The 15,268-nt window shown below is 37.3% G+C and overlaps 1 protein-coding gene and 1 long non-coding RNA gene across 7 annotated transcripts in view; one reads left to right on the forward strand and one right to left on the reverse strand.

Moving 5' to 3' along the window:
• LOC122221880 overlaps positions 1–12,050 on the forward strand; it is a 47,447-nt gene extending 35,397 nt beyond the window's left edge. For 3 of the 6 annotated variants that reach the window (XR_006203491.1, XR_006203493.1, XR_006203495.1), the window contains 2 exons: positions 897–963; positions 1,333–1,645. This is a non-coding gene — a long non-coding RNA (uncharacterized LOC122221880). The other 3 variants (XR_006203492.1, XR_006203494.1, XR_006203489.1) reach the window with 2 other exon arrangements.
• On the reverse strand, positions 9,526–14,721 carry CB3H15orf61 (chromosome B3 C15orf61 homolog). Its single transcript, XM_042941619.1, has 2 exons — positions 14,122–14,721; positions 9,526–9,755 (listed from the first exon to the last, which is right to left on the reverse strand). The coding sequence occupies exons 1-2, from the start codon at positions 14,465–14,467 to the stop codon at positions 9,628–9,630; spliced, it is 474 nt and encodes a 157-aa protein (XP_042797553.1). The 5' UTR covers positions 14,468–14,721; the 3' UTR covers positions 9,526–9,627.
• Between the last annotated feature and the right edge of the window lie 547 nt (positions 14,722–15,268).

Genomic DNA, 15,268 nt, shown 5'->3' on the forward strand with positions numbered 1-15,268 from the left:
ATTTACAATAGCAACAACAACTAAACCATAAACATTTTCTTCATGTTGCCTAATATCCTTTAGTTTGTAAAAAAAGAACATGAAGAGGCATGAACAAAAATGAGCACAGACAAACCCCCAAAAGCGTGACAGGGAAGTTTATTTCCTGTTTTGGCAGAAAGGAAAAAAAGAACAGTGAGACAAGTCCAGCACTCGCACAGAAGCAGAAACAACAGTTTAACAGTCACGGAGCACCTAGTATGTGCCAGATGCTATGGATTTTAGATGTTCTAAAATGAATTAATTCATTAATTTAATGATCTCACAGTTTGTGAGGCTCTGAGCTGACGGTGTGGAGCCTGCTTGGGATTCTGTCCCTCCTTCCCTCTGCCCCTCCCCCACTTGTGTTCGTGCCTGGGCGCTCTCTCTCTCTCTCTCTCTCTCTCAAAATAAATAAATATTTAAAAAATTTTCAAATGTTGGGGTGCCTGAATGGCTCAGTCAGTTAAGCATCTGACTTTATCTCAGGTCATGATCTCACAGTTTGTGAGTCCGAGCCCCGCATGGGGAGCTGTGCTGACAGCTCAGACCCTGGAGCTTGCTTCAGATTCTGTCTCCTTCTTTGCCCTCCCCCTGCTTGTGTGCTCTCTCTCTCTCTCTCAAAAATAAATAAACATTAAAAAAAATTTTTTTAATGTCATTAGATTGAATTTCTGCGTAATATATTTTCTTTTAGATAAAGTAGGCTGCTGTCCCTACAAATCACTTAAGCTTTATTACTTCCTTCTTTTCATTGTTTAAACATATCTGTATTATTTTGTTTGTATTAACAAAATATATCTCACATTTTTCTGGCACTTTATAGCTTGCAAATACTTCCACATCCATAATGTGACAAAATTGTCTATGCATTGTAGGTTACGACCACGGACTCCATAGACAGATTGCAAGGACTGGAGGAACACTCACTATGTGTGACCTTGGGTAAGACTTCGTGATTTCTACAGCTAAAAAATAGGCATAAAAACAGTGCCAAACTCACTGGGCCGTTAAGAGAGGATTAAGTGAGTTAATATGTATAGAGTGCTTAGTCTAGCACTTGGCACAAATAAATACTATGTAAGTATTAGTTAAACTCCTCCTTCTGTACATGAAGACACTAAGATTTAGAAAGCTCTAATTTTTCTCAGTCGTTTAACTGGTATTGGTACAAGAACTTAAACCATATATTTTATCTTTAAAACAAGGTTCTTTGTATTACACATATAGTAGAACAGCAATAAAAAACAAACTAAATAGCATGATTTGGAATCAGAGATAGGCATGCATGCAAGAATGATAATAAAATTTCAGGGTTAAAGGAAACTGACAAAATCACCAATGTTGTCCTCTGCACAATTCAAGAATTCTCTCCATGTCTACCTAAGGAATGGTCTTGCAGCCTCTCTGAACATATCCAACAACAGACTCACTGCCTCAAGAGGGAAGCTATTCCATGTTTGGCCAACTCAATTAAAACATTCTTGTCTTCTAGTTACTAACATATTATTTCTAGTTCTGCTTAAAGTGAGTAAGTCTAACTGATCCTAGTACTTTCTGTTTAATGTTTTACTTCATTTACTTCTACATGTCATTCCGTTTGACTTTAAAATAGCAACATTTCTTGAGGCGGTTGGATGGCTTTTTTACGTAATAAAAAAGGCTACCGTAGTAAAAAAAATGGCTCAGTTCATGATCCCACATTTTGTGGGTTTGAACCCTGCATCGGGCTCTGTGCTGACAGCTCAGAGACTGGGTCCTGCTTTGGATTGGATTCTGTGTCTCCCTATCTTCTCTCTGACCCTCCCCTGTTTGTGTTCTCCCTCTCTCAAAGTATAAAAGAGGGGCGCCTGAGTGGCTCAGCCAGTTAAGCATCTGACTGGCTCAGGTCATGATCTCACAGTTTGGTTCGTGAGTTTGAGCCCCGCATTGGGCTCTGGGCTGATGGCTCAGAGCCTGGAGCCCACTTCAGATTCTGTGCCTCCCTCTGTCTGTCCCTCTGCTGCTTGCACTCTGTCTCTCGCATTGTCTCAAGAGTAAATAAACATTTAAAAAAAAGAATAAAAGAAACATTTTAAAAAATTAAATAATAAAATAAAATAGCAACATTTCTGTATGAGAAAACAGTATGAAATGCCTCAAAAGGATAATGCAACAAGATTCCAGTCTTTTATTTTTTCAGACTCCATAAGTGTGTAAGTTAATTCATGACATGTGAAGTATTTCAAAACTTGTTGCTGTTCTTGCAAATAATCCATAGGATCTCCAGTTAAAGTATCCTTTTCTGAAAACTCTTAAAGATGAAGACAAGTTTTCTTTTTAATTTTGAATCATCACACATTCATTCCACAAAGAGCCTTATTTATTTATTTATTTATTTATTTATTTATTTATTTATTTTTATTTTTTATTTTTTGAATGTTTATTCATTTTTGAGAGAGAGAGACATAAAGCATGAGTGGGGGAGGAACAGAGAGAGGGAGACACAGAACTCGAAGCAGGTTCCAGGCTCCAAGCAGTCAGTGCAGAGCCCGACGCAGGGCTCAAACCCACGAACCATGAGATCATGACCTGAGCCGAAGTCGGCCACTCAACTGACCGAGCCACCCAGGAGCCCCGAATTTTGATTTTTAAATGTAATGTAAAATTAGGTGACACTGTTTAGATTTTTATCCAAACTTTAAAATTCTTGGTTCCTTCATCTTTTAATGTTGGAAATTTGAAAGCATAAAAAACTAAAATGTTGGTTTCATCTCACAGCAGGGGCGTTAATATCATACGTAATAAAAAAGGCTATAAGAGGGGTGGGTGCTGGCTGGTCCAGTCGGTAGAGCCTGTGACTCTTGATCTCAGAGCTGTGAGTTCAAGCCCCACATTGGGTGTGGAGCCTACTTAATATGGATGAATTTTAAAAGAGAGAAAGAAATAAAGGTTACAGGATAATCTCCTATCTTCATGGACTTTCATTCAATTCTTAAACATATACATTTTTTGAAATGAAAATATCCACTTTTATTAAATGGAGTTAAAAATTTTAACCTAGGAGAGTATTAATTTTCATTTTGTATGTTTTTATATTCTTCCTTTAGAGTTTGGGTAGACCACTTTTTAGGTCTGATTTTAAATTATGCACTTATATGAAAATAGAGTAAAATGAATCACCTTGTGGTTAATAAATTCAATGTTCTGTTTACAGACAGATTGTTATAAAATTACTGATCTATTCTAGCAGCAGCAAAGGTTATGTCAAGCAACTACTAAAAAAATCATACTACATAGTGTTAATGATGTTACCTTAACATACCAGCTTCAGGGGCTGCATAATTGTTTCTGCCAACCCATAAATTTTTGAGTAACAACAAAATTATTGTGATTTTTCTTACTAAATAATTCATACATTACAAAGCATGTATGTAACAAGGTCCATGAATCACTAAAGCATATAATGATCATATATCTAATGACATATCTCTTTTCATAAGATGAATTCAAATAGATTTATGTATTTAGGTTAACTAAAAAATACTGAGTTTATAAGGTTCATAATTCTATCATCAACAACAATACAGAAACTTTACATCTTCTTTAAGAAGTACAGCTTCCATGATTTGCTTTTAAAAACTGGAAGCTTTTGTTTATCAAAATCCTTGTGTTTAAGCTACTTTTCATGAAGTTTTACTGCTTTTAAATTGATACTATAAATATCACTGAAGATAAATTAATAATATAATGGAGTAGTACAATGTTCATAAACTGTATTTAAAATGATATAAGTGCAACTAAAATAGCTATAAGCAATACTATATAACACCTCATACTAGTAGTAGCTAATATTCTTTACCCAGCAACTCGGATCTAAAAGAGGATATTTTCATTTACTAACATTTTACGTGCTTTTCTTTGGTCTGATCTTCAATCTTATCACATTTCTTTATGCACGTGTGTATGTATTTTTATACTGAAGAATGACATACAACATTGTGTTCGTTTTAGGATAAAAGTATATAATAAGGATATAAAAGTATATCCTTAATGCTACCGAAAAATGATCCCAAATGAGATTTCATCTACTTAATTAAAAGTAGGTTTCATAATTAAAAAGTTTTAAATGCCAAGACTGCAAAGTATAAAATGATGTTAGCATGTTTTACCTCTTTTAATCTCTAACATGTTTCTAAACTCTGTTATTTTCTACAGAAATCATGCAGTTACATTCCATTATAGTAATATTAAGTCCTTTACTAAATTTTAAAAATTACTTTTATTTGTGGTAAAATCCACAGAACACCGAGTTTACCATGTTAACCATGTTGAAGTATACAGTTCAGCAGTATCTAGTCACATGACCATTCACATTATTGTGCAAACATCAGTACTATCTCTAGGCCTCTTTTCCTCTTGCAAAATGGAAACCGTACTGCCATTAAATACTAACTGCCCATTTCCTCTCCCCGCTTTACTAAATTTTTAACAGTTTTATTGAGAGATCATTCACATGCCACACGGTCTTCCATTTAAAGTGTACATTTCCATGGTTTGAGTATAGTCATGGGCTCATGCAACCATTACCACAATCAATTTTAGAACAGTTTCATTACCCCAAAAAGAAACCCCATACCCATTAACAGTCGCTGCCCATTTCCTCCCAACCTCCCCATCCCTAGGTAATCACTAATCCTCTTTGTCTCGGTAGATTTGCTTGTTCTGGACATTTCATATTAATGGCATCATGTAATAGGTGGTCTTTACGACTGGCTTCTTTCACTTAGCACAATGTTTTCAAGCTCCGTCAATGCTGTGGTGTTTATCAGTGTATCCTTCTCTTTTTTGACTGAGTAATATTCCAGTTATTCCCATAATAATGTGAATATGACACATTTTATGTATTCATTCTTCCGTTGGTGGCTATTTGTGTAGTTTCCACTTTTTGGCTAGAATGAACAATGCTGCTATGAACATTTGTGTACAGGTTTTTGTGTGAACATTTGTTTTCAGTTCTCTAGAGTATATACCTCGCAATAGAATTGCTGGGTCATATGGTAACTTCATGCTTAATATTTTGAGGTACTGCCAAACTTTTCCAAAGTGGCTGTATCATTTTACATTCCCACTAGTAATGCATGAAGGTTCCAGTTTCTCCACATCCTTGCCAACACTTGTTATCATCTGTCTTTGAGGGGCAGAGAGAGAGAAAGAGAGAATCCCAAGCAGGCTTCGCGCTGATAGGGCAGAGCCCAACATGGGGCTCAAAGCCACAAACTGTGAGATCATGACCTGAGCTGAAATCAAGAGCCAGGTGTTCAACTGAATGAGCCACCCAGGTGCCCCCTCTCATTATGGTTTTGATTTGCATTGCCCTAACAGTTAATGTTGAATATCTTGTCATGTGCTTAGTAGCCAAAAGTTGTAGAACTTATTTGCAGAAATGTCTGTTCAAATCCATTTTTCAATTGGGTTGCTGAGTTACAAGAGTTCTTTATATATTCTAGCTACAGGTCCCCTATCAGATATGTGATTTGCAAATATTTTCTCCCATACCATCAGCTGTGTTTTCACTTTGATAGTATCCTTGGAAGCACAAGAATTTTTCACCTTGATGAAATCCAATTTATCTTTTTTTTTTTTTCATTTCTCATTTCCCTTTACTAACTTATCCTTTCCCCAAGTAGGAGAATTTTACAGCAGGCTCTACATGAAATCAATTTCTTTACTAGAAAACTAACTGAACTTTTAGAAACACACTAAAAACAATCTACATTTATGTTATCCCAGCTGAATTAAGTGTATTCTCAATTAGCAGAGCAGAGGTCTCAAAAGTAGCTGAAGGGCCAAACTTGTGTCAGCGGAAACTATTTTAGCCACATTTTCGTTTAATGAAAAAAATTTTCTCAGCATCTCTTCTCCAATTTATATTGAAAAAATACTCTGTGGACCATGGTCACTACTAATAATACTTCTTATTGTTGGGAAAGCTCTTGTGAAACATTTGTCAAGTACATAGAATAGTACAAAAGTGAAATATAGTAATTAAGATTTGTGTTCTATCGATTGTGTAGCGAAAGTAATTTTTCATTACTAACATAAGATTTAATAAGTATAAGTAGTTAAAGATTCTGACTTGGCACTAGTCATTAGCATGTAATTGAACTAGTAAAAAAATCAGTTAAAGCTGTGTTGATTACCACCTTATCTTTGAAAGGCAATTAAAGACCTCAATCATTGCAACAACATTTGATTGTGCAGCCTTTATTGGACATTGATCTTTCGGCAAAGTGCAGTTACATTTTCCATTAATTTACAGTAACACAGTTTAACTTTGATACCCTAGACTGTTGACCCAGGTGAGATGTAATGCTAAGTACTTGTTTAGGTTAAGATGCCCTCAAACATCATTACTGTCTGAATGTAAGTGCTGAAAAAAAGGAGATACCCGATCTACCCGCTTTAGATAAGGTTTCTGTTATCTGCATTAGCTTTTAAATGAAATGAAACCAAGATCCTTGTCTGTAGGTCACCCCACTCATTTAAACATCATTCCTCATTTAACAGAATTAAGAGATATTTTCGTGAAGCATTATACATGTTCTTGATTATAGTTTTGAGTGACTATAAATATGATAAAAAACAAAATGTACATCTTAAAAGAAATATATATGGCCTTTAATAATTAAAATTGTTTTGATTTTTTATTGAAGTCAACAATTAGCAAAATATGAGTGACCAAATTTGTGTGATAAAAGAAATAACTGTACAATTGGCTATGTTAAGACGTTAGTGCTGAAAAACTAGGGATTTTTACATTAGCAACCTCTTTCATGCCCCCAATTCTTACTGCATCTTTACAGTAGTTCACAGCTTATGTAGGAACTAAACATTCTGACTGGAAATTTCTTCCAATACTTGCTAATTGATTTGCACAGAAATAACAATGGGAGATTTAAGAAATTTTATACCAAAAACACATCTTCGTTAAAAAATAGTTTTGCTTGATTTTTGAGACAAAATCCCATCAAGGAAGTTAAGTATTGGCAGAAAAGCTGTTTTTGGTTGTTTCATCAACTAAGAATATTCCTAATATCCCGAAGGGCAGCAGGGTCAGCTCAGAACCCTGCTTGCAACCTCAGGTGTAATCAGCATGTGCACACCCATAAAATGCCTTCAATGTGTCCCCTTTCTTCCTCTCACCTTATTTTTAAATCCTTTGATTAATGAAGTCTTTTACATACATACAAATAGATATGGAACAGAAGAATGAGGATTACAAAAACAGCCTTTACTGAAATAAAACTGGCATTTGCTTATGAGCATATTTATGATACATTTTAAAGTAGAAAGCCTTCTTGTTTTGGTCTTCTCAGATTACAGGTGGAAAAAACTTAAGACACAAAGGAGTAGAGTTATTAGCTTGAGGTCAAAAAGTAATACAGCACTGATACTAAAAATAGAATCAATTTCCTGACTTCCAGCATTTATACTTTATCCCTTTAAGGCCACAGTGCTTCCACGTATTTTCCACTTTAAAGGAAAAACCATTACTGTTCAATGGGGAGCATTTTTAGACTAAAAGGTTCACTATAAGACTTAATAAATCCAGTGAATGATATTTTAATATTTGAACCATGCCCTTAGCCATCGTTGAGTTCATCCTTCACTATGATCAACTCCATGAGAGCAAGAGGTCTATTGATTTTCATGTAATACAAGAAAATATTACATTTGCTTAATTGTTACACAGTGAGCACATGAGACAAGAAATCAAGGCTCTATTTAATGCTGCAAGCAGCAGAGAATTACAGAGATCAATAGGGTAGTTTGTCAAAGATCTTCTCCAAGGAGACTTACCTATCACCATATGGACAAGAAGTCACACTGACTGTAGCTATTGAAAAACAGGTAAGCAGAGTCAGCAGTACAAATTATCAGAAATCAAACAGGCCAGTGTGAAAAGAAGTGCAACTCTACTGAAAAGCTGTATTTATAGTCTGGTAATTAAAAACCCTTTTATCAGCCTTGTGCTGGGACCAAACCTTTACAGCAAGTATTGACAAGACCAGCAGCAGTGAATGAGCAGTATTTGACTTAAAACTTATGAGCTATAGTTATTTAACTTTGCCCATTACAGGGGAAATCCGTTCTAGCCTTCCTTGCAAAATGCTAATAGTCAGTTTTATTATTAATGAAGTCTAATGTAACACTATCTTCTTCATGTAAGCTATTCATTTAACTAGTGTCAAGTATATTCTTCTGGACTAAATATATGGGCATAAGTACTTCTTTGATTAAAGTGTTATTTAGAATTGCTTTTAGACAAGTGAATGCTACATGTATTTGAAGAACAGCTCGCTCTCTGTAGCTCATTTAAAATGACCACCTTGAACGAAGTCAGTTTGTATTACTTCATTCTGGTATTTTCACCTCAAGTCACTTCCAGTCACTTTCTCTACTGATTTGCCAGAAGTAAGCACCCAGTTGTTGGTTAGATTGTATTGTATAGAATATTTTGCTACAAAAATGTGTAAACTTGCAGAGTATCAGCAACACATTAACATAAAATGATATATAATGTATGTTTGTAATTATGGGAGAGATCATAAATCTTAAACACCCATTGGTTTAGAAATTAAATAGTTCTACTTAGTTCTCCCTAAATTACTCCAAATTTCTGAAATTTACCATTCGTCTGGGTATTTTGTAACTACCCCCAAGGATAAATTTTTTTAAATGACTTTGCTTTCAAAAACGCAATTAACTTAATAAAATCTTAACACAAAACTGCCATCAGGTCTTTAAAATTTCAGCCCATTTCCCATCACCAATAAGTGTATGGATATGTACCATTTCAGCTAATTGCTTTTGTAAACAGTCACCAAATTTATTCTTCTGGGTCTTTGTAGATCTTAATTGTTCTTACAGCTTTATCAGCGTGCTATTTTAACTTTTAATAAGTCTTAATTTCATTCATCTTGCTACATTTACATTAACCAGAGTCATTATTTTTTTTTTTCAAAGTAGTATGGTATTGGAGGTTTAGACGATAAGAAATTTCAACATTACACCTGAACCTCTCATCCAGGTAAATGGCACAAGGGCTTTAAAACATTCCCATTTAAAATCCTGCCAGCCGAAGAGTTTAGATTTCAGATTGCAATTAGAATTCATCAGTTTTGGATTTGCCAATGGTATTATCTCCACCTTTATCCTAAACTCCCCTACTTCTTTTTCCAGTGTCATATAAAAGGTTTTCCCCTGTCCTTCTTTGTATGGGTGTCTCTATTTTCTCTTCAAAGAGTTGATTTAAATTGTTAATACCTAACTATAGAATATATATAGGTTGTAATCATTTTTTATCTGTAATTTAACCTAATTCTAGGGGAAAAAATGGTGTATGCCTCATGCATTTGTAGTTCCCATTGGCTAAACTGAGTATGTAATATATAACCATGTATGAAAAGCTTTGCCTCTTGAGGGCAATGATTCATCTTAAAGAATCAGACACCACAGAAAGAAAAAGGTGTTTGCAAAAGTTTTATTTTAAAGGGTCAAAAATAAATATTGTACATACACACAAGAGAAAATCCACCGATATTTATGTTCTCCAAGGCTCACCCTTCAGTACATGGCACCTTCATCTTCTTTATTTAGAAAATAAACTGTTATTGGTCCATAACTGGTATGCACAGTCTCTGTGACTCTAGCAAATAACCAGGAGCCAAGTCCATACAATAAAGTTGGAATACCTAGAAAACAAATGATATGTTTTTATGAACATCAATACTTATTAATCACGCATCAATATATTTGTCATGGTGCAAATCACAAAGCACTCTTCAGCAATGTCAACAAATTATAAAGTTATAAAAATATAGACATGAGTGAAGATGGACTCATTATCTAAGAGCTCAATTTCATCTGTGGAACTATGTGAGCCTAGAGATCTTTAAAACTATAGATAAAGCTGGTTTAAACTTTAATTCAAAGCACTTTATAAGCACTGATTCATTACTTCCAAGTAATTATGAAGTAATTTTATATTCTTTTTGCAAATAAACAGAATATTCATTCATTTCGTTGTAGATGCTCCTGATTATTGGCCTTGAGCTTAAATTACTAGGTCAACTTTACTGTGCATTAAGTTAAACAGCAACACTGATGGTTAAAGTAATTTTTTGTACAACTTAAAAGAAACTGGGTCAAAGAGCTGTCTTGAAAACCTAAGGCAAAACGTAACTCAAGGAAGATTTTAGTATAACAGCCATGAGAAATACTCCCATTAGTATTTTTACAGCTGATTTGAAAACAACCTTGTTTCAACCTATTTGGAATAGGTATTCACTAGATTCCAACAACATGTTTCTTCTTTGGAGTATTTCCATTTGATAAGATCTTGCTGTTATATTTGAGACTAGCTGCCATTTGTGATTCATGGAACTAAGCCTACTAACCAGAGATAATGGATTAAGCACTCATGCAAATGAAACTATAGTGGACACAAAACAAACTTTCACAGTTCCTATCTTTTTTAAGGCACTTATTTAAATTCAATGACTACTGACATATTAAAAACATGTATAAAACCAACAGGCATATGAATCAATAGCAAATATTGTATGCTCGACACAGTGTTAATTTTATTGTTACGGTATAGGAGTTGAACATAAAAAGACAATTTAAAAGACAAGCTGTCCATTTGGAAAATCCCTCTTTCCAGCTAATAGGGAAACCACATGCTCAGGACTAATCATATTGCTAAATTTTTTCTTATTTTTCTGCAAGAATATATCTGCCGTTATGCTCTTTTTGAGTAAGTGCACTGGACTACTTTGTGCTTATTCCCTGAAGCTGCATTCCAACCGCTGTGATGCCAGAGACTAATCAGGAGAAGCATCACTATCTGGCAATGAGAACAGGAAAAAAAATGCCCATTCAGTCTGGCACCTCTCTATTTTTAGGAATATACTGGGTCATAGTTTGTCACTATCACAGGGTTCCCTGGAATGCCCATGAAATCTTTGACTGCTTTCTTTGCCTTGGTAATACCCAAAAGAATCTCTAAATGCTTCAAGGGAATGTCACAAAAAAGCCACAAAAACTAGCATCATAAAGCTATTTATAAATAATTTTATCAGAAAAAAAAAAGGCAAGTGGAGTGTGGTTAGGGAAGCATACAGGCAGAAATGAGTGAAGAATAGAAAGATAAGGTGAAATAAAAAATTAAATATGGCATCACAACTTTAAAGCTGAAAATCAATGGGGTAAGAAAGAAAAAAACAGGTTCTAGGAACAAGTATTAATTTTTAAAATATACTGACAGTAAATTATATATAAGATATGCCTTTTAAACCAACGCTAAGGACATAAATTTAAGGGGTGGCTGGTGAAACTGAAATCTTGTTTGATCGTACTTATCAGTTTCCAGTTAAAATATTGGCACGTTTTAAAAACCACACAAATCAATGGTCCATATTTTTTCAGCTAAAATGGAGAACTGATCAAAGATTACCAGTTTAATAATAACGACATTACCTCTCACTAAGAAACAGCTAGGAAACACTATCAATAATTTTGTTTGATAGGGGATAGAGTTGTGATACAGGAGTCAAAAATTCTCTATTTTTTCCTGCAGTCTATTTAATGCAGTCAGGCTAATACACCAAATGAGAAGATTTGCCACTGACATAATTAAAACATAAAAAAAATAATTTTATGGCACATATGCTATAAAGTCTATAAAATTCTGTGAGAAATTAAATTTTTCCCAGACTGAAACATAACATCAAAATGAACATGAAAGTCAGTTCTTTGCATAATAATTCATTTTGAGTCAGCTGAACAGTAGGTAAACCACTGTCAAATTAAGCACTTAAAAAAAATTAGAACTTCTTAGCAAGTCTCCGATTACCCATTCATTCCAATGGTAAGTTGCTTTTCTTAAATCTCAATCTACTTCCCAGCAGGATACCCAGACTGATAAACCATCAGTAAAATGTCAGCTTCCACTGAAGGGAAGACAGAGGAGAAAGAGAACAAATGGTAAAAGAGAAATCTTTATTATTTACAAAATGGAAAAATGAATTACTCTGATAATTATTAATTTAGAAGGGAATAAGAGGAATAAAATCCTAAGTATTTTTATTAATAGAATATGTAGTTGATGATCCACAGGGGCAATTTGTACATCACAGAACAGGGAAGAATCTATTATCTAATTCTCTACCATAAGACAAAAATACAAAATAAACATTACCAAATTGGTGAATACACTATTCTTTAAAAAGTGCAGGAAAAAATTCCCTGTATCAGTAAAAGCCAATTCGAATTAAAGCATGCATGAGCAGAAAGTTTTCCTTTTTGTTTAACTTAAAACTCTTATTCCCACGTAGGCAGGATTTTTAGAATTTCCAGAAGACCATTACATCACTCTTCAGCCTTCTCTTCCACATAAAAAAAGAAAAAGAAAAACTACAACTGTTGTTTCTTTCCTCAAAAGGTTTCACTTCTCTGTGTGAGACTGTTCTGTGTATCCTAATTTTCTTTGGATTTCTTTGTACCTATATGCAAAAGAAAGCTCCAAACCGTTCAGGTGTTCTTAAGGTGTTAAATTTTAAATGAAAACTTTCTTTCAAAGGCATTTGGCTCATGGTTTACCTATAATCCACCAATTATACTTTTCCTAACCTGTAACTCTTACCAGTTGGGAAGAATGATGGCTTCTGATTCTGAAAATGCTAAAATAAACCTCATCTTGAATCTAGTCATCACTCCAATTTTTCCAAATAATTTTGAATTGAATCTTCTAAGTGTGCTCACCCTTCAACTTTGAATCAACCTCAAAATTAGTGGGCATGCTCTATATAGTCCATCAGCCAAACAAACAAACTTTTAAAGGTATACACATTGCTAAATAATCTTCTCCTTGGTGGAGTGAACCCAGGACAGTCCCAGTAGACCAATGGCTCAAAAATCCCATGAGAGACATATGTGTTATTATAAGCAAAAGTACATAAATACCATGTTTAAATTTAACGAGCTATAAGATACACAGGGGTTTAGCTTTAATTCTGGTTTTAAAAATTCTGGTTTTAAAAAACTGGTTGGGTAACATGGTTCAGCTACCAGGTCCAGATTTTCAATTACTAAAATCTGGATTAATATGATATTACCTATTAATAGGTACAAAACATCTTGAGGCCTCTCTATTTTTCACTGACCTAGAAAAGATACACCCATGTCAATGTTCATGCCTCTTCTGTCAGTAGCCAAAAGAAAATAAACATCCAGCAAGAGTAAATACTTTCAGAATTAGAATATTCCCATGAAAATACAGAAATATTAAAGACGTACCATCTTTTAAATATCTTTTAGGCCTAGCACCTGAGGAAGCTGATATGACTGGTGAAAACCGTTAGTGCTTTCTGTAGAACGCACTTGGTAGGATTTCACATAGAGAAAATCAAACTTAGAAAGTAGTTGCAGTTTTTATAATAATGAATGCACTCAAGAGAATGATGGTCATGAACGAATCCTGCCATGCAATAAGGCATTTCTCAATTTCAGAGCCACTTTCCAATGTGGACGTTTCCTTACACCCTCTTTCTGACTGCCCAATATAAGTATCCTCCCGGCCAAGAGCTGCAGCAGGTGTGGACAGAATGAACGCCTCCTCCCCATCAGTGACGCAGTGTGATCCCTAGACACAGGCCTCGGCTAAAGCCCCGCTTTCCGGGGAAAGGTTCAATAGCAACTACTGCAATAGCAACTACTGAGCCCCGACAAGCACCTACTGGGGAGTAGGGGCCGGGGGCTGGGGGAGGGGGGCGGGGAGGTAGGAATACAAAAGCCCAGGGCCAAGGCCAGTCCTAGAAGGCTGCTGAGTGGGTGAGACGCGGAGGCAGGGTCCGGGAAACCCAACAGCGCGGGGCGAACCAAACGTGCCGAAAGCGTGCTCCCGGGAGAGCCTGCGCTGGGCCGAGGCAGGGTTCCCCGGCGCTGACGTGGCCTGACCTTGGGCCGGGGTCTCGACCTCTGAGCGACGTTTGTCAGCGTGCTTTGCAAACAGTGATCCCATTGTCAGCGGGGCGTGTTTCACCGACCCGGGCCACTCACCCAGGTTGACGACCTTGAGCGCCGTGAAGAACCGGTCCTGCCCGGCCAGGTCCTGCCAGGGGGCCTTGGAGCAGTGGTACTTGATGAAAGGGAAGCAGCCGGTACGCAGGACGTGGTAGTTGGCGCCCTGCACCGGCCAGTTGAAGTGCGAGAGGCCGAACTGGTCGTTGCGGACAGCGCTGTAGGGCACGCAGAAGGAGGTCCAGTGCGGCAGGCGCCGCTGTAGCAGGTGCCGCGTCAGCACCTCGGAGGCGCGGGGCTTCGGGCGGGAGGCGGCGCCCGAGGCCCAGGGCTGGCACAGCAGCAGCCGGAGCGCAGCCTCGTGGGCCCTCCGCAGGGGTTCCATGGCCGGACTCGCCCGCGTCCCCGCCCCCGCCCCTCTGCCTCCGTGGGGCGCGCGCCGCTGGGGGCGGAGCCGTCAGAGCGGGCGCGCGCCCGCGCCCCGGGGCGAGCGGCGGGGACGCCCAGTGGGCGCCGCGCGAGTGCACGAGAGCCCCCCCGGGGCGCGGTGGCGCGTGCGCACGAAGGTCTTGCGGCCTCCCGCGGAAGGAGCGGAGGGTGCTAGAGGGGCGGGCCCAGTGACCGGCGCTGGGAGTAAGGGTCAGCGGCGCAGAGGAGGTAATTAAGTCGTCACGTGTGACCTCATGTAGTTAACAACCCTGGGGCCCCGGGGGGGACTTGGGGGGGCTTATCGGTAGGGGTGTGAGGAAATTTAAGGCTTAAAACAAATAACCACCCTAGTGAGTGGCAGAACTGACACCCAGATCTCTCTTCCAAGCTTTGGGCTCAAGTGAGATTCTTAGATGGCGTTGTCGAGGAGATGTTTGAGAAGGTGACCTCGAGTTAAAGGCCAAAAGCCCCCAGATTTGCACTGGCTGGTGAAGTCGGGAAGCACTTTTATGTTTAGGTCTTCGCTGTCATGTTCACTGTTATTTCGCATATTTCAAAATAAAAAGTTTATTTTTAAAAACGTCCCACATCTCTCTGTGCATTGTCCAGATGCCCCCCCCCCCCCCACTCCTTCCCAACTAAAGCTTGGTGACTGCCAAACCAGCCTTTTAGTTATAAACCCTTATAATCCTCAGCCACCCATTATCAATCTATTACTTTAGAAAAACCTTTTCTCAAACTCCCCAGCCACTTGAGG

The sequence above is a fragment of the Panthera leo genome, chromosome B3 (genome assembly GCF_018350215.1).
Source record: "Panthera leo isolate Ple1 chromosome B3, P.leo_Ple1_pat1.1, whole genome shotgun sequence".
In the NCBI taxonomy this organism is placed as follows: Eukaryota; Metazoa; Chordata; class Mammalia; order Carnivora; family Felidae; genus Panthera; species Panthera leo.